At 50.9% G+C, this 24,840-nt stretch overlaps 2 protein-coding genes across 2 annotated transcripts; one reads left to right on the top strand and one right to left on the bottom strand.

Annotated features, from left to right (window-relative positions):
- Positions 1-202: 202 nt before the first annotated feature.
- PROX2 (prospero homeobox 2) lies at positions 203-4,886 on the bottom strand (the record flags this gene model as incomplete). Its single annotated transcript, XM_082000139.1, has 5 exons — positions 203-470; positions 580-774; positions 1,191-1,302; positions 1,747-3,491; positions 4,872-4,886. 5 exons carry the CDS (start codon positions 4,884-4,886, stop codon positions 285-287), a joined length of 2,253 nt encoding a protein of 750 aa, XP_081856265.1. The 3' UTR covers positions 203-284.
- A 2,980-nt stretch (positions 4,887-7,866) lies between these two features.
- DLST (dihydrolipoamide S-succinyltransferase) lies at positions 7,867-24,246 on the top strand (the record flags this gene model as incomplete). Its single annotated transcript, XM_082000380.1, has 15 exons — positions 7,867-7,935; positions 13,268-13,301; positions 14,633-14,681; positions 15,851-15,906; positions 16,258-16,332; positions 16,729-16,784; positions 17,492-17,603; positions 18,101-18,256; positions 18,545-18,630; positions 19,236-19,333; positions 21,196-21,326; positions 21,910-21,983; positions 22,841-22,924; positions 23,457-23,624; positions 24,112-24,246. 15 exons carry the CDS (start codon positions 7,867-7,869, stop codon positions 24,244-24,246), a joined length of 1,383 nt encoding a protein of 460 aa, XP_081856506.1.
- Positions 24,247-24,840: the final 594 nt, after the last annotated feature.

Below are 24,840 nucleotides of genomic sequence, written 5' to 3'. Positions count from 1 at the left end.
AGGAGAGCTGGGGCAGGGCAGTATTTCCCAGACTCCAACCTGATGGCTTCATCGCCATCCCTCCCCTCCAAGGGTCTCCAGCAGGACCCCATCAGTATCGTGCAGGGGAATAAAACACACAGCATAAAATCCCAGCACCTGAGGCAAGTGATAGACCTCACCCAAGGAGTTGTTTGACAGGTCAGAGAGAAAATACTCAGAATAATGGATGCTGTACAGTGTGCCCATGAGGTGCTTAGCACATGGTGGCTGCACAAAGGACCCAGGGCTGCTTTCACAGAGACTCAGCTGCGGAGCAGCTCCTGGGAGCAGCCAGCAGCTTTGAACCCTTCTGGGATGTCGCTGTCCAGTTTAGAAATTATTTTGTAAATGGGTTTCTTCCAGGAGGGGTCGATGTCCTTGCCTGCCCTGACGGCGCTGAAGAACTCCCGCAGCGTCAGGCTGGCCACCTCCAGGAACCGCCCTGGAACCTGCGGCGAGATGGGCATCAGCCCACGGCACCATCGGGTCCATGGCTCCCCCTCACCCCAGCAAACCCCATCACCCCGCCACCCCTGCCCCCCAGCTCCCCCTCCTCACCTCGAAGTCGTTCCCCTTGTTATAGTGCATGTTGAGGGCGCGGAAAAGCTCCGAGTCCCGGGAGACCCAAAGGGTGCTAGCGTCCACGACACCCTCCAGCAGGGCCTGCCGGGCAAACTTCTCCACCTGGATGTAGTAAAACTCGCGGAAGTTGCTGAACCACTTGATGAGCTGGGAGGTGATGCAGCGGCTGAACTGCCCAGGGGGAGAGCCGGAGGATGGGTGTTACGCCAGCTTGGAGCCTCCCGACCCACAAGCCCAGCCACGCACCGCTGGCCTGGCCCCAAACCCAGCCCTGCCCCAGGGGGGCAAAAGCACCAGCCAGGACTGTGATGTGGGGGTGTCCACGGTGCCTCTCCCCGCTGAGATTTGGATCCCAGCTGCCCTGCAGTGGGGAGGCATGTTCATGGTGTGCTTTAATCCTGACACCTCGATTGCACAGAGAGAAGATCTGGCAGCCCGTGTTGAAGTGGGTGCCGTCCCCCCACTCCTGCCAGCGAGAGGGAGGACATGAGAGCATCCCCTTCCCCATGGTTCCCCAGCGAGGCGGGCTAGGTGCCACACCATACAGGAGCCCTGCCTGGCACCAGTGCCAGGTGCTGCTGTTTTACCTGCACGTCGAGGAAGTAGGTCTTCAGCAGAGTGGAGCTGGGGTAGCGGGTGAAGAAAAACATCAGCTTGGCCTTCTTCAGGTGGCTGGGGGTCAGCGCCTCCTGCATCTGCCTGGGGGTCAAGGAAAGCCTGCACACAGCAGCCCGACTGGCTCGGCACATCCCTGAGCACTGGCCCGGGCACATATATGCCTGGTGCCCACAATAAATCCTCCCCACAGCCTGGCAGCAAGGTGGAGGGGATTCATCCCTGGCTGGGCAGCCACTGGATTTTTCCCTTCAGCACCACCGGCAAAGCTGCTGCTCCCCATGGCGCTTCCCAGGCTGGTGGGAACAGGGAATTCCATGAGAATACCTGTTCCCATCATAGGATGATGGGACTGCCAGGATGGCCTAAGAGCAGGCTTGGGAGCTCCTGACTTCTACCCCCAGCTACGCTACAGCATCTAACCAACCCTGAGGAGCAGCAGTGCCCCTTCACGGCTCAGGACCTCTTTCCTGCTCACCCCTTTTTAGCCTCCCTGTGGAGCAGTGGGGACCCTGGCTCTTGGGATACAGGCAGGGGCCGTGCCAAGCTGTGGCTCCAAAGGACAAGGGGAGCACGTCCAAGCTCAGGGACCTCTCTAGCTCCAGCTGAGCCCAGGAACCTATCCAGCTACCCCCAAAGGATATATGGGTGGAGGTGAAGTGCACCCCATCCATCACAGCCTGCAGCTCCCCGTGGCCATCCCTGCCAGCCGGCAGCAGCGCCAGGCTCTCCACGTCAGCAGGGCTCAGGGGCAAGGAATGCTGCTGCTGCTGTCTCACGACTGACGACCTCAGTTTGACGGTTCCCCAGTGCAAGTCAAGGGGCTCTGGAGGACCCCTCTCCAGAGCAGAGGGGCTCCCACGAGAGCCGCTAACCCAGAGGCCATGCTGGCTGTAGCCCAGTAGCTGGCTCAGCAGCTGGCTGTCCTGGACAGGGCTGGCTGAGCCCAGCGAATAACCCCTGCTGGGTACCTGAGAGGGTTTTCTGACCCCCTTTGGACTGAAGGAGCCAGCATGAGAGCCTGGGCTCTTCCCCAAAGCTCCTGGCAGGGCCTCAGCCTGGGGTGAGCCCAGCAAGCCCAGTGCATTCATGGGAGATGGCTTAGCAAGTGGCTTTCTGCATTTCCCAGCAGGAAAATACTCTCTCCTGGCATCTGGCCCTGGCACCGGGAGGCTGTGGTGTTGCTGCAGGAGATGGCTGGCTGCCTTTGGCCAGACGGTCTTTAGGACAGAGTCCACCACCCGAGACATCACCCCAGCCAGCTCGTGCTTCAGTGCCTGTGAGAGTACCCTCGTTGCTGAGGGGAAGCCACCTGTTTCATCTCTGTCCTCATCCTCCTCTGGCCCATGCACCTCCAGGATGCTCCTCCAGACAGGGGTTTTGCACAGGTCACTGGTGACAGTGGCACTGTCCTTGTCCAGTCTGTCTCCAGGCTTTCCAGGCAATGAATGCACTTTCTCAGCACCTTCCCGGGTTTGGGCAGCATCCCCAGCATCACAGACCTGGGAGAACTTCTCCTGAAGCTGTCTCAGCTGCTGCTCTAAAAAGCAGAGCTGCTCCTTGAGCTGCTGGCAGCCCTTGGCATGGGGACTGCCCCCCCCGGGAGCCACTCGCTTGACCACCCCTGCGCCCTGCTGGGGCACCCTCGGCTTCCTCTTGCTCTCCTGGCGCATCTTGCTGCCCCTCTCCCTCTCGTGCCCAAAAGCTGCCTCCAGGCTGGTGCCAAATGCCTGAGGGGTTGGTGGGAGGCTCATGCCTTGGATGATGCTCTCTACCCTGGCCCGCTTGGCTTGTAGGTGCTGGTCAGAGAGCTGGTCCCGTAGGTGCTGATCAGAGAGCTGGTCCCTCTCCGAAGCACAGGGCATGGGAGCTGGGGCACGGGTCCTGGGGAAAGCCAGGGCTTGTGCTCCCTCTCCAGGAGATGCACCACACTCGTAGTCCTGAGGCAGGGCCACTGCCTGAGCTGAAGGGAAAAGGATGGTGGGATCCAGGCTCCTGCCAACTATTGGGTGGCTGAGGAGCTGTGACATCAGGGATGCACTGGGAGAAGGCAAAAGAGAGTCAGTCTGGAAACAGGGCTCCAACTTCAGGCGCTGGCCATGCCCTGAAGTGGCATGGCCTCTGTCCTGCTCAGAGGCAATCCTACCATCCATCATCTCTTCTTCCTGCCTGGACACCGGGGAGCTGAACCTCAGCTGGTTGGGGATAATTTCCAGTGACAGACTGGCAGGCTTCCCAGGTGTTTGGTGTTTCAGCCTGTTAGCAGTGTGGAGCTGGAGAAAAAGCAAGAAATGTCAGTGGGCAGGACCTCATACAGTAGGCAAGAGATACTCCTCCCAGATTCCATGGGCACCCCTGTTCCCAGGCCATCCCCTGCTCCAGGCACTGACAAATCCGTGAGCAGGCTGTCGGGTGTCACACGACAGCAGCAATGCCCTGGACACTGCCACAACTCCCACGTACCAGTCAGGCATTCATGGTGCCCGGAGTTCATTGCACTTGGTTTGGGCCTTGGGTGTGCCCAGCAGCGCTGGCTTCCCACGCCACCAGCTGCACCTGTACCAGAGGCTTTCGGGGAAGCTCCCCTCTGGGCTCGTGGACTCGGGTACAAGGGTGGTGAGCACGAGATGGAGCCCTCTGCCACGCACACCTGGGCAAAGGTGGTTTTGTGTGCTCCTGGGTGCTGGCAGGGCACGGGGATGGCAGCTACATCCCTCGCAAAGGCATTCACAGCACATAGCAGCATGGCTGCTGCGTGCCTCTGCCGGCACCCAGCACCCGCCACCACAGCCCTAAGGGCACAGTGATGGGCAGCAGTGCCGGGGGACCGGGGCAGCACAAACAGGCTGGTGGGAAGGTCCACAGCGAGGGTGAAAGTGTGATGTGACCTGCACGACACACAGGGATGTTCAGGCTAACGCAGCACAGTGCTCCTAAGCGCTTGTTAAAACACAGAATAAAAGGAATGGGGATGGGGATTACTGGGGCAGAGAAAAACTACTGAGCCAGCAGCCCCCAGCTTAAAATTGTCATGCTGACTCCAGGCAGGAATCTACCCCTTCTGCTTGCTTGCTCGCTCAGACAGTTTTGCAAAAGAAGATGCCAAAGCTCATATCCTGGGCAGTTACAGAGTAACCTTCCCTGTGGGATGCTTCTTCCTCATCCACATTAATTAGCAGTAGCTTTGCATCCCTGAAGTAAGACGGTTTATACATTTTCCAGATATCTTTAAAGTGTCTGAGATTCTTTTGCTATACCCAGAAATGTCTGATCATTTTCAACACCATCAGCCTCCTGTCCCCATGACTGTCTGCGCCATGGCAGGTCTCCCAGGCTAATGGGCAGTGTAGAAAATGGGTTTCTACTCACTGTTTTTTTAGCAGGTTGCCTTTCTTCAAACAGCCCTGTATTCCAGGCAGGTATGTGGGTGAGCTCTACCTTTTGCAGAGCTCTAGTCTTGACAAACCAAGTATTTTCTGGGCTGTCTGACACCACTTGTTGCTCTCCTGCGTTGTCTCCCCACCCCTCCCAACCATTAGCATTTCATTTTCCTAACAGTCTGCCGTGAGGGACATTCAAACTGCTCGGTTTAATCACAGCCAGCATTAGGCCGGGGTGCCAGCAGCTCTCAGCATCGCTCCCCACCCTCTTACAACGAGCTTCACCATCGCCTGCGGCTGCCTCTTAGCCTGCCAGCCACTTCCAACACAGCAACGCAGCAAATACAGCGCAGTCATAGATTTCATCCATCCTTAAGCCTTTCTGCCTGGCATGGGCGCGAGACGGCCGGTCCTGCTACCTCGCTCAGTTTGTTACAGAAACACCTTCGTTTGGCATTTGGTCACAATTTCTCACCTCCTTTGTGTTCAGCAGCAAGGTCAGGGAACTCACCTGTTCCCTATGCTGAGGCTTCCCAGCCCCAGAAACCTGGGGCAATACACCCCTCGTAAGCAGATCAACTCAGAACTGGCAAGAAACCCTCCGGTTGCCTAAGGCTTCCAGCACCACCATCTTTTGGGCCACCTGAGCTGCCACAGATTTGGAGGGTGGGAGCAGAACCCATGGTCTCAGGCCAAGGCAGCCCGCTGTGGGTGGCCTCGGCTCCCCCCGCTGCAGCCTGCCCAGCACTGCAGGACCGGGAGGTGCTGCCCCAAGCAAACTGCTCCCGCTGATGCAGCCCTTTCGCTGCTGAGTTAGCAGATGCATGCTTCAGTTCCTACTCTTACTACCAGCCTTCACCAGTGCTATCTTCCAAAACACTAAAAAGCAACCAAGGCTCCTCTTACCTGAAGAAAAAGACTGAGGAACGAAATGAAGATGCTCAGAAGTGAAGGCAAGCACATCCTCTCCAAAATGGGAGCCACCCCACACGGGCTCCTCAGGTGCTCCTTGGTGGGAGAGCTATGCACAGAGCAGCCTGCCGCCCCTCCAGCACTGCAAATATCCCCCCAGAGCCTTCCCCAGTCGCCACATCCCTCTGACTTCAGTGAGCAGTCCCCGACCTGAGCCGCTTGCATCTCTCCGCCCCACTCACCTTGCACCTTGGCTCGCAGAGGCACAGGGAGCGCAGCACCCCGAGGGCAGGCGGCCAAGGGCCGGGGGTTGCTGCAGAGGCAGCGCCAGCACGTCCTCCGTCCTCCCGCTGCGCTCAGGTCCTTTAAAGAGGGAGTGGGGAGGCCGGAGGCAGCCAACCGGCTGGGAACGACTTCTGAATATGCAGATGGACGTCCAGGAGGTCAGGTCCAGCGCTGGGGTCCGGCCACTTTCCCTGTTGCTTGGCTGTCTCCAAAGCTCATAGCCCCTGGGGTCGGGTGTGCCAGTGTTTGTGCCAAGCTACTGGCTGCCCAAGTGGGCAGAGGGCCCGACAGGACAAGCAATACCCCCCTAGCATTTGGCCTGGAAACCCCATCCAGGACCCAGGATGGTGAGATCATGCAAATATGCTGGGGTAGAGGCATGTGGCACTGCAGGTGAGGAAGAAACAAGCCCAGAGCTCCAGGTGCTGCCCAGCTCCCATGAAATGCACACAGGCATTTCCAGCATCACCCACCATGGGGACACGGAGGCTTTTTGACTGGCCTGGAGGTCTGCGGTGTAGAACATGGCCAGGAAACGGAACTACACAGGAAAAGCAGCAACACTGAGTCCCTTCCTTATCAGACAGCAGAGCCAGCAGAGCCCCGACCCCAGCCCTGGGACGAACCCACCTGCCTCAGGGACATGCACGGTCATGAGACACTTGGTGCGGAAGACATGGGGCAGGTAGACAAAGGCTAGCCATGCGTGCCTGCTCCTAGGCTTCATCTAGTTTGCCTCCACACACTTCCTGAACATGGCAATGTTTGGTGTATTCATTTGGTAGGCAGGAGGCTGTGGTTAAAAGCAGTTGACACCAGGTGGTCTTGTTCGAGGATATTAGCCCTCAGAAGACAGACTGTGGAGAAATCCCTGGCAGAGAGCCTTTCTGGCTCATTTGCCTTTTATGAAAGCAGTCAGCACATCCTCAAACCTCAGAGACTATCCCCTGTTGATTTTTATTCAACCTCTTTTCTTTGAAAATGATCCCAAGGGTGTTTGTTGTGATTTTATATTAGGACACTATTTTGGAAGTTGCACTTTACCATTCATATATTATTAAGCAATGGCTAAATTAAGGATATATGCGTAACAAGGACTTGGCTCCTTGAGAAATGCCTGGCTGCCAGGCAGCCTTTTAGGACATCCCAAGCTAATTCTCAGATTCTGCAAATGGGTTCCTTGGGTTTTCTTCCATCAGTGGTTCCCCACCTGGAAGCAGGCAGAAAACAGAAGCTAGCTGGGGATTCTCAAGCACTTTCAACATACAGACTACATCTGAAGAACGCGGCTTACTTGTGGACATGTTTGCCTATTTGCCATGGTGAGATGATCTCCTTGCCCATTTCTAACCATGCAACATCCCACTGGCTGACACTCGCAGCAGTATCATCCTACGTTACCATGATTCCATGATTTGTCAAGGTCAGCTGGAAGACCACTCGTACAGTTGGTCTACAGCAATCTAGAGTTGATTCAATGAAGAGTGTCATGAAATGGCACCCTTTGGTACCGCATAGGTCTGCTTACATATCAGGTATGGTAGGTAACGTAACTCATAACATGAAAGCCCCAGTGTCTGCTTGTGCCGGGGGCAGTACAGTACATGGGCAGACAGGGCCACACAAAGGTACTAACAACCAGGAGACAAGGCATAACTGAAGGGTATGCCTGCCACCCAGCCCCGCATGAGGCCGTGGAAGACATCTTAGGTATAGTTCAACAGGAGGCTCTCGAGGTACCACGGCCTGCCCCAGCCCTGCCCCACAGCCCTGTCCCCAGCCTGTCCCTGACCCACAGCCTCTGCCTTAGGCCTGTCCTCACCCCACAGACCCGTCCCCAGCCTGTCCATACCCCACAGCCCCGTCTCCAAGCCTGACCTCAGCCCACCCGCCCTCGTTCCACAGTCCCCGGCCCAGGCCCGTCCCAGTCCCCCCTGCCCACGATGGTGTCGCCCCCGCGGGCCCCCCCTCCCCCCGTTCCTAGAGGTTGGTCCGGCCCTGCGCGCTTCCGGCTCGCGCCGGGCCTGCTTCCGGTGTCCGCCCTCCGGCTCCTCCCGCCACCGCCGCTGCGATGCTGCTGCTGTGGCGGTCCCACTGCCTGGGCCGGGTGCTGGGCCGCTCGCTGCGCGCCCTCCGGCAGGTACTGCCCGCCGCGGGTTCCGGCCGCGGGAAGGGGGAAGGGAGGAGGGAGGGCAGCGGTTGGGCGGGCGGGGACGGCGCCGCCAAGGGCACCGGGACGCGTCCGCTTTTCCCCCCCCGCTCGGCGCGAGGCACCGCCGCCCCGGGCGGGGGAGGGCAGGGAGGGGCGACAAGGGCGGCGGGGTTACCCCCCTCGGGAGGGACCGATGTGAGCGCGGCGCTGCCTCTTCCCGGGCCTGGCGCCGCCGGTGCCTGCGCTGCTACCCCTGTATCGCCCCGCCCGGGCCGGGCCTGGCCCGCCGCCCCTGTCGGGAAAGGCGGCGGCTCCCAGCGGCGGCTTGCCTGCGGCACCGGGCAGAGCTGACCGACGGGAAAAGCTTCCGAGAACCGCCGCTGTCGGACTCCGCCGTCCCTGCCTGTCGCTGGGCTGAAGCTTCTGGGGGGCCTCTCCACTGCAGCCGCGGCTCGCTTGGCACCCCCCCCCCGGCCGGCAGAGACCTTCCCAGCCGGGTGGCCTCGTGCAGAAACGGCAAATAAACCGGTGTCTGTTTTGTTATTTAATTCGTGTGCTAAATTTTCAAAGCAGTCGTTGAACCGATGTAAAGGGCAGTAACCTGTGCTGGGTGTAACAGCCAGAGACAGCCGGTTAAATCAACACCGGGCTGCTCTTAGCCAGCTGGTTTCTGTCGTTTGCTGACTTCTGGCCACATCTTCCGTTTAAATAGCAAACGTGCATAGCTTTATTTATAGACATGTATATATATGCACGCATATACATACATATGTATGCATACCTACAGGAGGAAAAAGATCACTTCCAGATGACCAGCTGAAGCCGTAGAGCATGAAATTTGATTTTAGCCATCATGTGAATATAGATAAGCAAGTGTTGACAGCTAATTGTAATGCTGAACACTTAACTATGTCATGCCTCTCCATAGGGCTATTGTGTGTTAAGTGCTTGCCTGTAGGTGCTACAAACAGATTTGTGTTTATAAATATGTATAATGTTTATATTGCAGTTTTTTGTACTATTTATAACTATATAGTTATATTTTGTTATACATATGAGTAGATACAAATTTATTATAGTGCAGTGTCATTGTTTAACCCCAGCCAGCAATTCTGCCCCATGCAGCCGCTTACTTCCCCCCTGGTGGGATGGGGAAGAGAATCGGAAGAGTAGAAGTGAGAAAACTCATGAGTTGAGATAAAGACAGTTTAATAAGTAAAGCAAAGCCGCGCACGCAAGCAAAGCAAAACAAGGAATTCATTCACCACTTCCCATCGGCAGGCAGGTATTCAGCCATCTCCCGGAAAGCAGGGCTCCATCATGTGTCACAGTTACTTGGGAAGACAAATGCCATCACTCCAAATATCCCCCCCCTTCCTCTTTCTTCCACTGGCTTTATATGCTGAGCACGACGTCATATGGTATGGAACATCCCTTTGGTTAGTTGAGGTCAACTGTCCCAGCTGTGTCCCCTCCCAACTCCTTATGCACTCCCAGTCTACTCTCTGGTGGAGTGGGGTGAGAAGTAGAAAAGGCCTTGACTCTGTGTAAGCACTGCTCAGCAATAACGAAAACATGCCTGTATTATCAACACTGTTCCCAGCACAAATCCAAACCATAGCCCTATACTAGCTCCTATGAAGAATTAACTATCCCAGCCAAAATCAGCACATGTAGTTTAAAATAAACTTATTTAAATGGCATTTTAACAATATTTAAACTATGTCAGCTCTCAGTAGTGCTGTGTAATTATGGAGAATAGGGGGGAAAGCCAGATGGAGTATTCAAACCTTTTACAAAACTAATCTGCAAATCAGGAGGTTACAGGAGGTTATAGCTGAGTACTAGGAAGGGGAGATAATTTTAGTTAATCTGTTAGATGTAATAGAAAGGTTGAGAAGTCAGGATGTGGTCGTAGTTTGATTTCCATTTGAGTAAGGATATGGGAAGTAGGTTTTATCAAAGGGAATAATACAAAGGGGATATAAATAAGGGATATAATATCCCCTTAATATAAAGGGGATAATCTCTCTTTTTGGAGAGACAGAAACATGCCAGCACTTGGCAAACCTCTGATGGGAGAAGTGAGAAGAATAGACATGTACAAAATTCAGAAGTGTAGGGTTGAATGTGGAGTCAACAAGAAATGATGAGGTTAGGGAAGGAGTGGCTGGATTTAGATCTTGTAAAAGTGGAAAAGGTCCTGCATTCATATGTGAAATAGAAATCATCAATGTGCATCAACAGCCTGCATCCAAGCATGTAAGACTTGGTGGGGTGGGAGGGGCAGCTGTTGAAGGATGACATGAAAAAGTCCGGAAAAGAACTAGTCTGAAAAAGGATGGTTTGATGAGGAGCTGCATATTCAGTGCTTTGAGAATCAAGTCCTTTTATTTATCTGGGGAAGAGTTTGTAAAGAACTTTTTCTTCCCTGTTTGATCCTCCCCACATGCTGGAGGAGTTCTCAGCCTGTCGTCTTAGTAACAGTATCCCTTACCACTCAGCATTGTTATCTCCATCCCATCTTAGCATCTGCCCTGCCATACTATATATAATTGTGTTAAAATCTGTGAAAGACATGCAGTGGGTTTTTTGTGTGTAGCAGTGGCTTGTGCTCATGCTTGTTGTTAGAGCAGCAGCTTCTTTGCTTTGAAGAAGCCGGGGATGGAGAACGGATTGATGCTTTGCCTGTTGTTAGAGCTGCCCATCACTGTGCTTCTGTTTTGCCTCTGTTGAAGTTAACTGTACCATCCTGTCCAGTTAGTGTCCTTACCTGAACTGGTTCCTGTCTCCTCTGTTGGAGAAGAAATCTGTAGGTACACAGGCTGTCGCTTTGGCTGATGTATTCCATAATTTATTTCAGTGTGTAGTGACAGCTCCTTGAAAGGCATGGCCTGGGATGCTGTGTGCCAGGGTCACTTTGACATAACAGATACAAAAACAATTCTGAGAAGTCATATGAAATGTGGGGGAATAATTAATCACTTGGTACGTGAGTCACTAGCTAATTAGACCAAGACTTATTCCTCCAAATGAAGGCTGTCTTTTTAAAGTGACCCAAGGTGCTAATGCCAAGTAGCAAAACCTAAATGTTTCCGTTTTCACTGAAGAAGCTCCAAGATCAGGCAGAGGGCCGATTTAGCCAGGTGGTACCAGGAACAGGTGCAACCGCAGTGATTCCTTTAGGGAAAAAGGGAACAGGAAACAGCCCTGTCCGGCATCTCCTGGAGCGGCATATGCATGTCCGAGATACTGTAGTTAAGAGATGAGTACGTAGCGGTTCTGCAGACGACAAGAGAGAGGAATCTCAGTATCTTTTATTGGTGGCTTCCTCCTCACATTAGAGCTCTTTCCCTCATTTCTTAACCTAAAAGACAGAAGGATAGAGTGATACCAATTTTTTCCTTGATTTTGCAGCAGTTGTGGAACATAGACTTGGCACTTCTTGCAGAAGAGAGCTGCAGATGTGTTTTCTCACAACAATTTATTTTAGGACATCCCTTCTAAACGTTTTTTTTTTAACCTTACATAAACTGGTCCTGAGCAAGTAAAATTGGCTGTTTCCACTTCAGTCTGAGGCTGTTCCTCTTTCTTAACAAGTTATTGTCTGGGATGCTAGGAATACCTTTAAGCTCTTTTTTTATAAAGCACCCAGGAAAACATTAATGGGCAGAGGGGAGCTCAGGTCACTTGATATTTTATGTGTGATTGGCTTCATATTATCTGGGACATTACAGAAAGTGGGAAGAATTTGATCAATATGGTAACTAACATATGTGCTGAGGATTGTGGTGCTTGAAACACTTGACCAAGCGGAGTTAAGTTGAAGTTTGTCCCACTCATCCCAGCTTAGAACTGGCTCTACACAAACCAGATCTGAGTTAGCAGGGGGCAAGTGCTGCACCAAGATTAAGCGTCGTAGTGTTCACGATGACTCTGCAAAGTCTGCACAGTGCTCCCTGCTTTCTCTTCCCCAGCCAGACCTGGGGCAGGGGCTCCAGCGGGCCCTGTCAGAAGCTGGTTTTGCAGGACTGTCGGTCCAGGATCGTTGGTCCCTACAGTGAACCAGCAAGCAGGGTAGCTGCATAGCACTGTGCTGGAGCTCCTGAGCTCTGCCAGACCCAGGCTGGCTCAGCAGCAAGTCAGCCTGGCTGCCTGCATCCTCTGCACAGCTAATGATAACCCTGTTGAACTGCCCATCGATCGTTGAGTTGGCTGCGCATTAATATCTGAGAAGCCAAATCCATCAGTGAGTTTGGATAATTAAGCTGCCAAGGGGTCGATTCCAGGCCTATTAGTAGTTTTGATGATATGACGTGTTCACTGAATATATTTTTTCATGCTACAGCACTCAGTCCTGTAGATGGTGTGACAAGCTTAAGTATCTCTTTGGTCTTTGTTCTCTATGTTGTCTTATCACACACAGCTCCACAAATTATTTTTATATTGAAGATCAGTTATATCCCATCCTGCTTGCTCTGGTGAAGCTGAAATCAGGGCTTATATGCAAACTTCCCTTCAGACACTGAAGATGTGGATGAAATCTAATTTTTACCTCTTACCTTAGCTACTGGATAAGGGTGCTTTGAGCTGTTCAGTAGCTGTTGTTCCAAACCAGTCAACTGCATTTTAGTCACGGTTACTGTGATATTTTTCCTGTAGCTTTTAAAGAGTACTCAGGTTCTCCAGATCTTCAGGTTTGATACTAGAGAAGTGTATAATAACAATAGGGACAGTAACTGGAATATCTTGAAATGTCTTTTACTTTTGAGGAATGTTACGCTGAGCTAGGAGTGCAGTCAATGATTACATGGGTATGAGGTGAAACATCACCAGAAGGTAGAATTCCTGGCTCACTGAAGGCAGTAGGAATTTTGCCATCGAGGGAAATTCTGGCCTTCTGGAGTTCAAAGGCTCCATTGCTTTAAAACAAACAAACAAACACAGATGCTGCATTCATGACTGTAGGAGTAAACATCATGGGATGTTTTTTCATGATATCCAGTAGCTACCCTTGACCTTCTCGTTCATAGCAAATTTTAGTGAATGAGTCTTTAGAAATCTGTTCCTTCTTAAAGAGGAAAGTGTGCATGAGAAGGTCAAAACAGCTCGAGCCACAGCTGAAAACCAAGTGCATCAGCTTTAACATCACTCCACAGGAAAGCATCCTGGAAGGAGACAAAGCAAAGAGAAGGTTGTAGATGCTCTCACCATCTCCCACTCTTGCACACTATGGGAAAGTAGCATGCCTGCAGTCTGGAGCATGGGAATGGTGGATCCGTCTTTTTGCAATACTGATGGTTCCTCTTCTCTCTGACAGGGGAACTGTACTCTGGCAAGATGCTCTCTGTCTGGTGAGTCTTAACGCTTTTATTTCATTTTAAACTACTTAGAGCTGATGATGGAAATTGGTAATAGGTTTGATGGGGGTTTGTTTCTGTCAATCATGTAATGAAGAAACAGTTGGTGAAATGAGCTGTCTTACCATGTGAGTGCCTCCCTTGCCTAATGTACATGCTGCCCGATCCATTCAGCTCTGGCAAAGATTTCACAGCAGCAGCACAGTGTATTTCAAGCATTGCAGTGCTTGAAACATGCTGTTGCAGAGCCTCGCTCTCTAATAAACTTCTTTGAAAATGATGAGTGAATGTTAAGTGACATGTCAAATCTAGTATGCCTGTGAACTCCTCTTCAGTGCTTAAACTGGATTTTCCCAGAGCTCTGTTTTTTCTAGCTGTACTGTGTTTATATAGCATTGCATCATTCACTTCTGATTTCACTTTGAGAAACCAGTTAAATCTGCTTTACCTTTTCCAGTTTCTAGAGTTCCAATGTCAGCTCTTTAGTAGGGGATGGTGTCAAAATTGTATCGCTTTTTTAAAAAATCAAATGGGGAAATGGTTCTTCCTTCTGGCATTGTGTAATTGAGATAATTATGTTCTCCAATTGCTACACTGACTCTCTTTAAGATCAGTCTGGAAGACTGCCCAGCGCCCTGAAAGAGACAAAGGACAGGAGTTCAGTTCGTAATAAAAATTGCAGTGTCAGGGCATGTGGGCAGTGTGGGAAGGGAACAGTGGGGTGCATGAAACTGAGAAGCTATGCAAGTGCCTCCCTGCTGTGAGTTTTGGAAAAGAAGTGTTCTTCCTACAGGGACAGAGAGAGGGATGATGCTGGCTTGCAACTCTGCCCTACACCCAGTTTTCATTCTTTTTTTCCTCCTTACCTGTCCATGCAGCTGCAAGGCTTCCTGGGTCTGCCTCTTAGGCGACCGATGCCTTGCTCCTATTAGGAAACCCTTTGTATTGATGAGGATAACTCAGCAGCAACTGAGTTTGTAGCAGTCCTGGAGGTGTCCCTTGTAGCTGTTTCCTGGTTTTGTTCTGACTGGGGTTGCTGCTGCTTTGTTTGCCCCTTTTCAAAGTTATCCCTATTAGCATTGAGGTAAAGATATGACTCTGTTTTTCCCATCTCTATAAATCTAGATGAAGACAAGACCACTGTTCTTGGCAAGTTCTGGGCAGGTTTGATGACACTGAGGTGCCTCTATATATTCCCCACTTAGTCCCAACCTTCTTTCAGGGTGGGACTGTGGTGTCCTCTGCACTCTTTTTACCTGACAGGAACACTTGAGGGCTGGATGGCTGATAATGTTCCTGTGGGTTAACACCATTCTCATTCACAGGTGTGGCTGGCAGCCAGGGACTGGCTTACACCAACAGCAGGAAGCTTGTGTAAGTATTCCCAGGAAAGCTGTGATGTGGAGAGGCTGGGGCTGCTCTAGCCCTCATAAGCTTTGGGGGCTGGGAGGCAGAATATGGTTGGTTGTCATAAAATCCCTGTGCGTGTTGTTGGAGAATGGAGCTAGCCCTAACAAAATCTAGGTTTTGCAGGTCAAGAACTGCATGCTCAAAGAAAATAAGCTTTGTTTGGAACCAGATACCAAGGCAGGGAAGGGACAGGAATGAGGAGACTGGTGATAAATGGATCTCTACCCTTTGATTATTTGACTAGAAGACTTGTTTGCTCTGTGGTGGCCTCCTGGTAGGATTTCTGTCAGGAAAAGTGGTGTGGTTCAGGAAGCTGTTGTTCATTTGGCAAAATTTGCATTGCTGAGCTGGTCTTGTAAAAATGTATTTGAGGAAATAACATTAAGAGTGCATCCATAAAAGCCTGAAATGTTGGTCTGTTTGCACCAAGTAGCCCATGTTAAGAGGAAATGCTAAAGCGTATTTACTTCAGATTTCCAAATGTGGTGTCAGTAGGTATAACAAAGCATCCTTTGGAACACTTGGGATTGCCAGCTCCCTGTGGACATGGTGGAGAGAAAATAGATCTATCTTGGACGTGTTTCCGTTGGCAATTTATGGTGCTTTCTCTTTTTTTGGAGCAATCTAGCAACTTCTGTAGAGATGGCAGATCTGATCTCGAGGTGAAAAATGGTTACTGCCCTAGTCTTGGGTGTAGGGTGGCAATTTATGGTGCTTTCTCTTTTTTTGGAGCAATCTAGCAACTTCTGTAGAGATGGCAGATCTGATCTCGAGGTGAAAAATGGTTACTGCCCTAGTCTTGGGTGTAGGGTGGGCTGGCTAGGTCAGCCTTTTATCAGGATTTAAGACACAGGGGTTCTGTTTGGTTCTCTCCCTAAATTAAAATTCCATAAATGTCAGTTCTCACTGAGTTTCTGACATCACTAGTGATGGTAAGCTGTAAAGTTTCCTTTCTTCTTAGTGGGATTGTTGCAGCTTGAACAGTAAGTAGGATTCCCTTGGAAGAAATACATCAGAATAGCTGAGCAGCCTTTCAGTTCAGTTAAGCAAATATAAATTCTGTACTTGAGCTTGGTGCTGGCAGCCTCCAAAGGAATGTACTTCCTTGTTCATATCTTTCTCTCTCTCTGCAGAGTAAATAGCTCCAGTGTCTTCACTGTCCGTTACTTCAGAACCACTGCAGTACGTAGTAAGTAAAAAGTCAGCAGGATGGCTCTTGTGCTACCTGTTGCTGTCCTGGCAACAACTGAAGCTACGTCTTCCACCCTTGGTCTAGGCCCACTGCTGTCCTGCCTTGATGGGTGGCTGAGGGTTTATGTCCCAGCCCTAAAGATTTTGTCTGGCATTCCTGTCACAATGTGACTTTCAGTTGGGTGCGAATTTCTGTGTTTAAATGTCAGTCAGTGTTGAAGCAAGAAGGCCAACATTTGATGTCTGTTGACCCACCCCCTCTAGTAGAGTCCTGATGACAAGAATGAAGCAATGCTCTAAGTTTTGAGCTCTGAATGCGTTCAAGTCTGTCTGTCTTTCTCTCTCACAGGGGATGACGTGGTTACGGTGAACACACCAGCCTTTGCAGAGTCAGTCACAGAAGGAGATGTCAGGTGGGAGAAAGGTAAGCAGTTGCCTCTTCCCTGAAATTCTCAGCACCGTTGGTACTGCACTGGACAGCTCAGGGATGGATTGTAGTTCACTGGCTGACAGCCTGCTGTATTCTTTTCAGTCTGTGACAAATGAGGCAGTTAATTACAGTTCTCCTGAGGGGGTAAGGATTGCAGTTACTGCCTCAGCACCTCTCTGTCATGGGTGATGTTGGGTGAAGGATGATGTTTAAACTGGAATCAGACTCTGACTGTGCAGTAGATTGATTGATTGAGCTAGACTTTTCTTTAGTAGTTGTGGAGAACTGGGGTAAGAAAATTCTGGGTGAGTGGGGGAGACTGCTGTGGGTTAGGAGGGGAGGCTGGAGCACACCTCCCTCCTCACAGTGGTCTTCATATCTATCATTCAGCTGTTGGAGACACAGTGGCGGAAGATGAAGTGGTGTGTGAAATTGAAACAGACAAGGTAGGAGTTTACTGGACCAAAACTTTTTTGAATTCTGTAGCGGGTACCCTGTATGGCTCCTCTTGCGCTGAGAGCTCCTAGAGCCTGCAGGCCCTGCCTGTGTCTCCTGCTCCCTTCATGGAGAAAAGCTTTTCTCATCTAGTATGAAAGCTGTCTGTGCCTTAAGTGAGAATTCTTTGATAACTCTTCCTTCCTCATACATTTGATTAAGCATCAATGGTGCTGATGTTTGTTGGAGCTGCAATTCTACTCCTTCCAATTTCTGTACTCTAAGCTTTGAAACCTGTTTGTGTTGAAACAGAGGAGAAATCTGCAGAGCCATGGGATGTCTTCAGATTGTTTTAAATTTAGCCTTTAAGTTTACTCACTGCTTAAAGGACTCTTAAGCTTTAAAGTTTTTGCTAAAACTCCCTGCCAAGTTCTGCTTCCCGTGCTGCTGTCAGGAAGATGCTGGCAGCAGGTCAATTCTTGATTGTACCCTGGAGCAGGAAGACCAGGCTATATGTTACAGTGCCAGCATCTCCTAAGACTTCTAAGTATTGGCACAAAATCACAGTGGAGCATGTGAAAACTGGTGCAAATGATGTGAGACAGAGATGCTGTCTGTGCCAAATTACAATGTGTATCTGCGCATGTTGGCATCTTCTCTTGGGCACCTGTTCTCCATCCAGTGTTTGAGGGAATTTCAATGATTTTCCTTTTTGCAGACATCAGTGCAAGTTCCAGCCCCAGCAGCTGGTGTGATTGAAGCTCTTCTGGTACCTGATGGTGGCAAAGTGGAAGGGGGGACACCTCTGTTCAAACTCAGGAAAACTGGAGGTAAGTTAGGCATTTGTAACTTGCACAGGCCTTCCTGTTTCCACCAGTCTTTTTCTGAAGATGGAAACAAGGCATTTAGAGGGATCCTGAGAGAGGTTAAATGTTTCCTCCATCTGCCTCTGTAGCTGGAAGAAAATACTCCTACTCTGTTGTCCATTAGAAAAGCATAATTTTAGTCCTTCTGATGGGGGTTCCTTTTGCTCCCTCTGGAAGAGAGTGCAGCTCTAAGCTAAAATTAGTTGAGAATTCCCCTGATGAAACTCCCTTCTCCACCCTCTTCTCTTTAGCATCCAGTCTCCTGCACAGTGAGGAGACCTAGACTGTCAATGAGTAAAACACTTTCACCATAGGGGCCTCTCATGGTGGCGCCTATCAGTTCAGTAGCGCTGAGATCATAAAGGCACGCTGCCAGGGCGTTAACTCGTATCAGGTTGGTTGGAGATCCCTGGCAGTGGAAGCTGTGGTTGTCCTTACCATGGTTCTTCCTTGTCTTTCAGCTGCTCCTGCCAAGGCCAAACCAGCAGCAGCCCCTCCTCCTCCTGCAGCCCCTGAACCTGTAGCTGCGGCTGCTCCTCCCCCTGCTGCAGCACCAATTCCCACTACAATGCCACCAGTGCCACCTGTGTCAACTCAGCCCATCGACAGCAAACCAGGTGAGGCGACTGTCATGTTGTCCTATTTTCCAGACTCTCTTCCTTGGGGAGAGTGTGTAAGGTTAAAGATGGCAAACAGTCTGGCATTTATGGTGAAGGCCTCCCCACATTATTGCCCTGCATGCTCCAGACTGGAGAGCTCAGCTGTGCCTGGTGCCTGCACAGCCCAATTCAAGGCTGCTTCCACGCTGTGTTGCTTGAGCAAGGAGCTCAAACAGGCTTTCTACCGCAGAGCGTTGCAATCAAGCCCTGGCTTCCCTTTTTGACTGATGTGTTCTTTACCCTCAGTGTCTGCGGTGAAGCCGGCTGCAGCCCCAGCAGCAGCCCCTCCTGGGGAGGCAGTGCCCAGCAAAGGTGCCAGATCAGAGCATAGGGTAAGCTGTGGGAATAGGGGCCTTGCCAGCACTGCTGTTGCTGGGTGGCAACTTGTTCTGGCATAAGCCTTGAGCTTTCCAGATGTGTCCATATCTACCTGTTCACACACAGCTCAGTGGGGCTGTGACAGGTGGGAAAATGCTTTACATGAGGGCACTGCTTAGGGGTGGGGTGGAGGAAGAGACAGGTCCAATCTGACAGGTCTTTTCTAGGCAAAAGTCTTGTCTTGAACTCTCCTGACTGAGCACAGAAGGCTCAGTGTGATCTGCTTGGTCTGTCCTCAAGCCCTTAGCAAAGGACTGAGGCTGCTGCACCTGCCTTGTGCATTCTTAAGAGAACGTGGTTGAGCAGCTTGCTTTCTTAGCAGTCTTGTTCTTTTCACATTAGCCTCATGCTTGAAACTGTGTGTTGAGCTGGGCAGCTCCATAGTGAATTCAACTCCTCAGCCTGCCATGCTTCTCAGGGAGACCTGGAGTGAAAACCTTGGCCCTAGGCATCTATTACTAGTCAACCAGATGGCAAGAAGGGCCTTTTGAGTTTCTTCTGTGTTTTGCCCCTTGGATGAACTTGAGGAAGCTTCTGCTTATGTCTTTTTAATTTTCAGGTGAAAATGAATAGGATGCGTCAGCGTATTGCTCAGCGGCTGAAAGAGGCTCAGAATACTTGTGCCATGCTGACCACTTTCAATGAGATCGATATGAGGTGAATAGCAGGCTTCTTTTTCCCTTTACAAGTAAAAATAGATGCAGGCAGTCATCTTTAAATAGCAGCCAAGACCTTGCTGATTCTCTTTGGAGAGATTGGCAACACATCTTTTGGGACCTCTTTCTTAGGCATGTGCCACCGTCTGCGCAGCTTCACCAGAGCCATGTTGGTGTTGTGGTGTGAGTGGTACATGGCTTCCTAATGGACTGTCATTCCTCAGGAGTCGTCTGCTGCTTGTAAAAGGGGCAGCCTGGTTCCTCATCTGTGTGGTTCTTGGTTAAGGACTGGTAGGTGTTGAGCAGAAGAGCAGGAGTGACTTGTGTCACTTGTATAGTGGCTAGGAGACACCAAGATGGAGCATCTGCTTTCTGCCACCCCACCAGGTTACTGCTGTTGGAGGTGGGCATATTTAGTTTCCCATGAGGTGGTTCCCCAGGGCTCCTCAGCCTTTCAGGTGAGAAGTAGATAGGTCTGAGGCTCTTGCTGTCAGATGGTGCAGCTTACCAGAGACAGACTAGCATCCTTCCCCATCCCCTCCGGGCAGGTGGGGTCTCCTGACTCAAGTGGTTGCACAGACTGAGTGCACTAATGGCTTTGGAGGGTGGGCAGCTTATGTTACAGTGCATTAAGGGGAAATTGTGCCCAAATCAAATTGTCTTGTGAAATCCTATTCTGCTCCTTAAGACAAAACATGTAAATATTTGGGTCTCAGAACAGTAAGGTTGGCAAAACAGTCTTGATTGGAGGGGAAGTGCTGCAGCTTTATCTCCTCTCAGAGGCTCATTGAGGTGTCACTTTACGCTGTTCTTGGGCTCTCGTTGCATCTGGTAATCTGGTTTGGATTGATTGCTGTGAGGTTGACTGTGAGGGCCTGTGCTGGGGCCTCCTGCTTCCCGCGGGGGGTCAGTGTCTGAAAGGAGGAAGCCATAATGAGGCAGTTTCACGGCAAACCTCGTCCTCATTGCTTCAGTTCTTGTGTCTTGGGAGGCACTAATGTCTTTGGGCCGTAATCCTAGCCCCAAACAAGGTTAGGCGCAGGAAAACAAATACTCTAAACCATGGAGACCCCTGCCCCTTTGTGAAACTGTCTCTTCAAAGACTCAAGGTCTCTGGAAGGGGGGGAGGTATGGACCATGCAATTCCACAGCATCTGGTATTAGCCTGGAATAGGCAGAGCTTGTAGCCACAGCTTGTTGACTTTTTGTAAATGGCCTCAGTTCTAATAAATAGAAGCAGTGGGGAAACATGATTAGTCTGGCTGAAGGCTGTGGGTGGGCTGGCACTCACTACCATAGCACCTCGGAAGATTTCTTTCATATTCACTGAACTCCCAAAGCAAAATACCTGGGTACAGAGGCATCATCGTGCTGGTTGGCACTGGACTTGCACAGTGGTTGAAGTCTTTTGCCTCAATCACCACGTGCATCTTTTCTGCTCTTGGCATTTCATGGTTTTTTCACCCTTCCAAGATTGGCCCAGCCACACCTGGAGTTGCTGTCTGCGGTGCCACATTGATGCGGTGTTCTCCAGAGAATCGGTGGCAACATCAGGCCTAAGCAGGAAATATGCCGTGCCCCATCTTGCTTTTGTGCTTGGCTGTGTGGGCCAAGCAGATTAACCCTGTCTTGTTGAATTTGTGGTCCAGGACCAGTTCCTGTAGAGCCTTTGGCGGTGTCCTTAGAGCCACCCTCAGCCTGTTTCACCTGTGGGATTTGAAGGATTTTGCTGCAGGCTGGGGATGTGCTAATTGGTGGTGCAGGTTTGCAGTCCTTGGCGCTGGCACTGAAATCTATTGTGGAGTGAGGGGAACAGTATTTTCTTGGACTCCGTGCTGACCAGCGTTATCATGTGTTGTGCAGCAACATCCGGGAGATGAGAGCCGTACACAAGGATCCGTTCCTGAAAAAGCACAACCTGAAGCTAGGTTTCATGTCAGCTTTTGTGAAAGCTGCAGCTTTTGCTCTGCAGGACCAGCCCGTTGTGAATGCAGGTGAGTGGTGACCCTTGCTGGTGAGTTGTACATCTCACCAGTGAACGTGGCAGAGTGGAGGAGAGCAGATGGCCAAGTCCATGGTGCAGCTAATAGCTTGGGCAAGCAAGTGAAATAGGCAGAAAAAGGGGGGACAGTCCTAAGTGCTGCAGCTGATGTTGCTACTGCCACTTATATAGGTAGAGGACAGCTTGCCAAGAGTGGCTCTATTAGGAAGGTGCTGCCAGGATTGAGGCTGGGGCCGTGTGTACACAGCCCACAGAGGGAAGAGCCTGCTGGCTGGTGTAGAGATAGCTGCTGTGGGTGCAATGCAGTTGCTGGGCAGGTGTCAGAAGTGCTTGATCAAACCCAGATGAGGAGAACAATCAAGGGGATGTCTGAGGGGGACTGACATACCTGGACTGTGTTTCCTTCCTGTCTATCCTGATGCTTCTTCCACAGATGCGGTGAGGGCTCATTCTTCTCTGGAGTTATGTTTAAGCTAGAGATGAGCAACTTGTTACAATTTTGTGGCTGCTTCTGGCCTCTTGAGCCCTTGATCTTAGGTACTGCATGTGTAACACAGCTTTTTCTCTCCTTCTAGTGATTGATGACACGACCAAAGAGATTGTGTACAGGGACTACGTGGACATCAGTGTCGCTGTAGCAACTCCCCGGGTAGGTACCTTGGGTGCTTTGGCCATGGTTCCTGCAGCCTCGGGCCTGGGATGATCATATACTTTGAGCCAACTCAGCTTTGAGCTCCTCTGCAGTGGAAACTTACTGATGAGGCTGATCTTCTAAATGAGACATCTGATACATTGTGAACTGCTGAGATGGGTTTTGGAAGAAGATGGAGGACCAAAAATATTCCACCACTGTACTAGGAGATGTAGTAACAAGGTCAATATAGATCTCAGTGGTTAATGAGTAGGGGCAGGGTAGGGAAACCCTTTTTTTCATGGACGCATGAGGAGGATATGGCATAGACAGTAAAAACTTTGCATGTCCTGTCCTTAGGTTGTCCCACCATTTCTGTAAATCACATTGGTGCTTCAAAGAGATGTTCCTGTCTAGAGAGAGTATAGGATGGAGATACAGATGTTGAATTGGTTATGGTGTGAAGCAGAGGTTTGGCCAGGACTGAAGTTCTATCACTGCTCCCAAAGTCTAGGGGAGGTCTAGCGCAAAGGGACTCTGCTCTTCTCACCTAGAAAGAGGTGACAGCTGAACTCTGCCCAGTGCTTCACTGGCTTTTAAGGACATGGAGCTGGATCCAGACAGGCCTGGTTGATTTTATGAGATCAGCTGCCCAAGGCAAAGAAGGTCTCTCATTTATGGTGTCAGCCCTTTGTGCATGTCGTGACAGGTTTCCTGGCAGGTTGCCAGGGTGTGAGGCAGCTCTGCCAGCCACCTGCTGTGGGCTGAGGAGGAGGCAGGAACTCTGCTGGGCTGAAGCCAGGCTCCTGCTCAATAAGAGTTATCTGTGTGTTGCTGCAGTGAATTTGCTGATCAAGCAGTTTGCTTCTCCCTAGGGTCTTGTGGTCCCTGTCGTTAGGAATGTAGAAAACATGAACTTTGCTGACATAGAGCGTGCTATCTACGAATTAGGGGAAAAGGTAAGGAAAGTTGGAGGTTTTTCTGAAAAGGGTTGGGAGGAATGGGAAGAATTGGGGGTGCTGGACAGGCATGAATTGATTCAGTCCCTCTGTGTCATCATCTCTGACCTCTAACACAAAGACTTGTGCTTTGGAGGGTGATCCAGTTACAGCTGTAGCTGTGCCCATGCCTTACAGGACATGCCTATCTACTTGTTGCCCTTCCAGAAGACTGCAAACTATGCATTAGTGACATGGTGTGTCTTCACCTTTGTCTTTAGAAGTCAAGGCTGAACTGCCCTGGGGTAGAAGTCCCTGTGTCTCCTGCAAAAGCTGGAGTTGGAAGGAAAGGCAAGAGAATCCTTCCCCAAAGCCAGTAAATGTTCAGATCTAAAGACAGGATGCATTTTCAAGTAATTCGTGCTGGTTTTCAGCTGAACAGATCAATAAGTGAAGCTCTTGCCATCATTTATTCCTGGAAAGGGTAAATGCCCAAACCCTTGTCCTTTGCCTTCTGTGATCTGTGTGGCTAAGACCTTACTTTTTCTTCTAGGCACGGAAAAATGAACTGGCCATTGAAGACATGGATGGTGGCACTTTCACAATCAGCAATGGAGGAGTTTTTGGGTCACTCTTTGGGACACCTATCATTAACCCACCCCAGTCTGCCATCTTAGGCATGCACGCCATCTTCGACAGGCCTGTGGCTGTGGGAGGCAAGGTAGGTGGAGCTGCGCACAAGGTTTCAGCGAACAGAGGGGAGGGCTCAGTGGGATGAGGACCATAGCCCATATACTTTTTCTAGGGAGTTGGTGTTAACTTCTAAAAGGCTTTACTGTGAAGGAGGGATAGAGACTAATGGGTGTAGGGCAGGTTTGCAGGCATTGGTACTTGCCTGAGGCGTGCAGGGGGCTTTGTCTTATCAGTGAGGGGGAGAACTGAGTAATCTGCTTATGTGGGGAGTGCGAAGGAGGTGGCTGTAGCCTTTGTGATAGAGAACTGCTCCAGAAAGGGACCCAGCCTGGGTGGTGGTCAGTGCCTGGATGAGTGAGTGTGGGTGGGTGATCCTACCAGGCAGGACACATCCAGGAGAGCCTGAGCCCTGGATTCAGGACAGGAAAAGCCAGGTCTTCCCTGAATTCACAGGAGGGCATCATGCAGGCAGTAGAGCTGAGATCATTAATGCTTGTCTTATTCCTCTTCTTCAGATCGAGGTGCGGCCCATGATGTACGTGGCACTGACGTATGATCACCGGCTGATTGATGGCAGAGAGGCAGTGACTTTCCTGCGCAAGATTAAGGCAGCGGTGGAGGATCCCCGCGTGCTGCTGCTCGACCTGTAGAGCAGTCACACCCCCACACAACCCACCCAGGGCAGGGCCGCAGCACCAGCAGGGGCGATGCAGGGCGTTCAGGAACTGGCAGGGGTCATTCCAGTCTCCCTCCCTCCGCTGTGATCGGAGCTGTCCCAGGGAATTGTGGGGATAGCTCCTACCTCCTTTCCTGTTCTGTTTCATGAAGGTTCAGTTTCTCATGAGGATTGCTATACAGTGGGCCAACCACTGACTGGCACTGCCTTTCCAGAGCCATCTGTATGGCATCCTCTCCCTCACAGCACCAAACTCTCACCTCTAGCTTGTCCTATACCAGTGGAAACTGCTTGCTGCTGCTGTGCTAGGGTACCTTTCCCTGCCGCTCCAAGGTGGGTTCAGCTTTATTTCCTAGCACTGGGGTTCCTGGGAGGGAGAGGAGAGGAAAGGCTACTGTTCTGTCCCCGTTATGCTCGAAAATATTTCACACTCATCTGCCTTGCGAGGGCAGTCTGGAGACCCCCAGACAGCTTGCAGCAGAGGTTTTGATCAGAGCAGGGCTTGAGGGAGGTGTCATGCCTCTGGCAGTGCCCTAGTTACACTCCCTCCACAGACAGGAACGCAGCG

The sequence above is a fragment of the Phaethon aethereus genome, assembly GCF_964289735.1.
Source record: "Phaethon aethereus genome assembly, chromosome: 5".
In the NCBI taxonomy this organism is placed as follows: domain Eukaryota; kingdom Metazoa; phylum Chordata; class Aves; order Phaethontiformes; family Phaethontidae; genus Phaethon; species Phaethon aethereus.
Note: the sequence above shows the minus strand (reverse complement) of the source record. Positions and strands in the feature narration are given on the sequence as shown.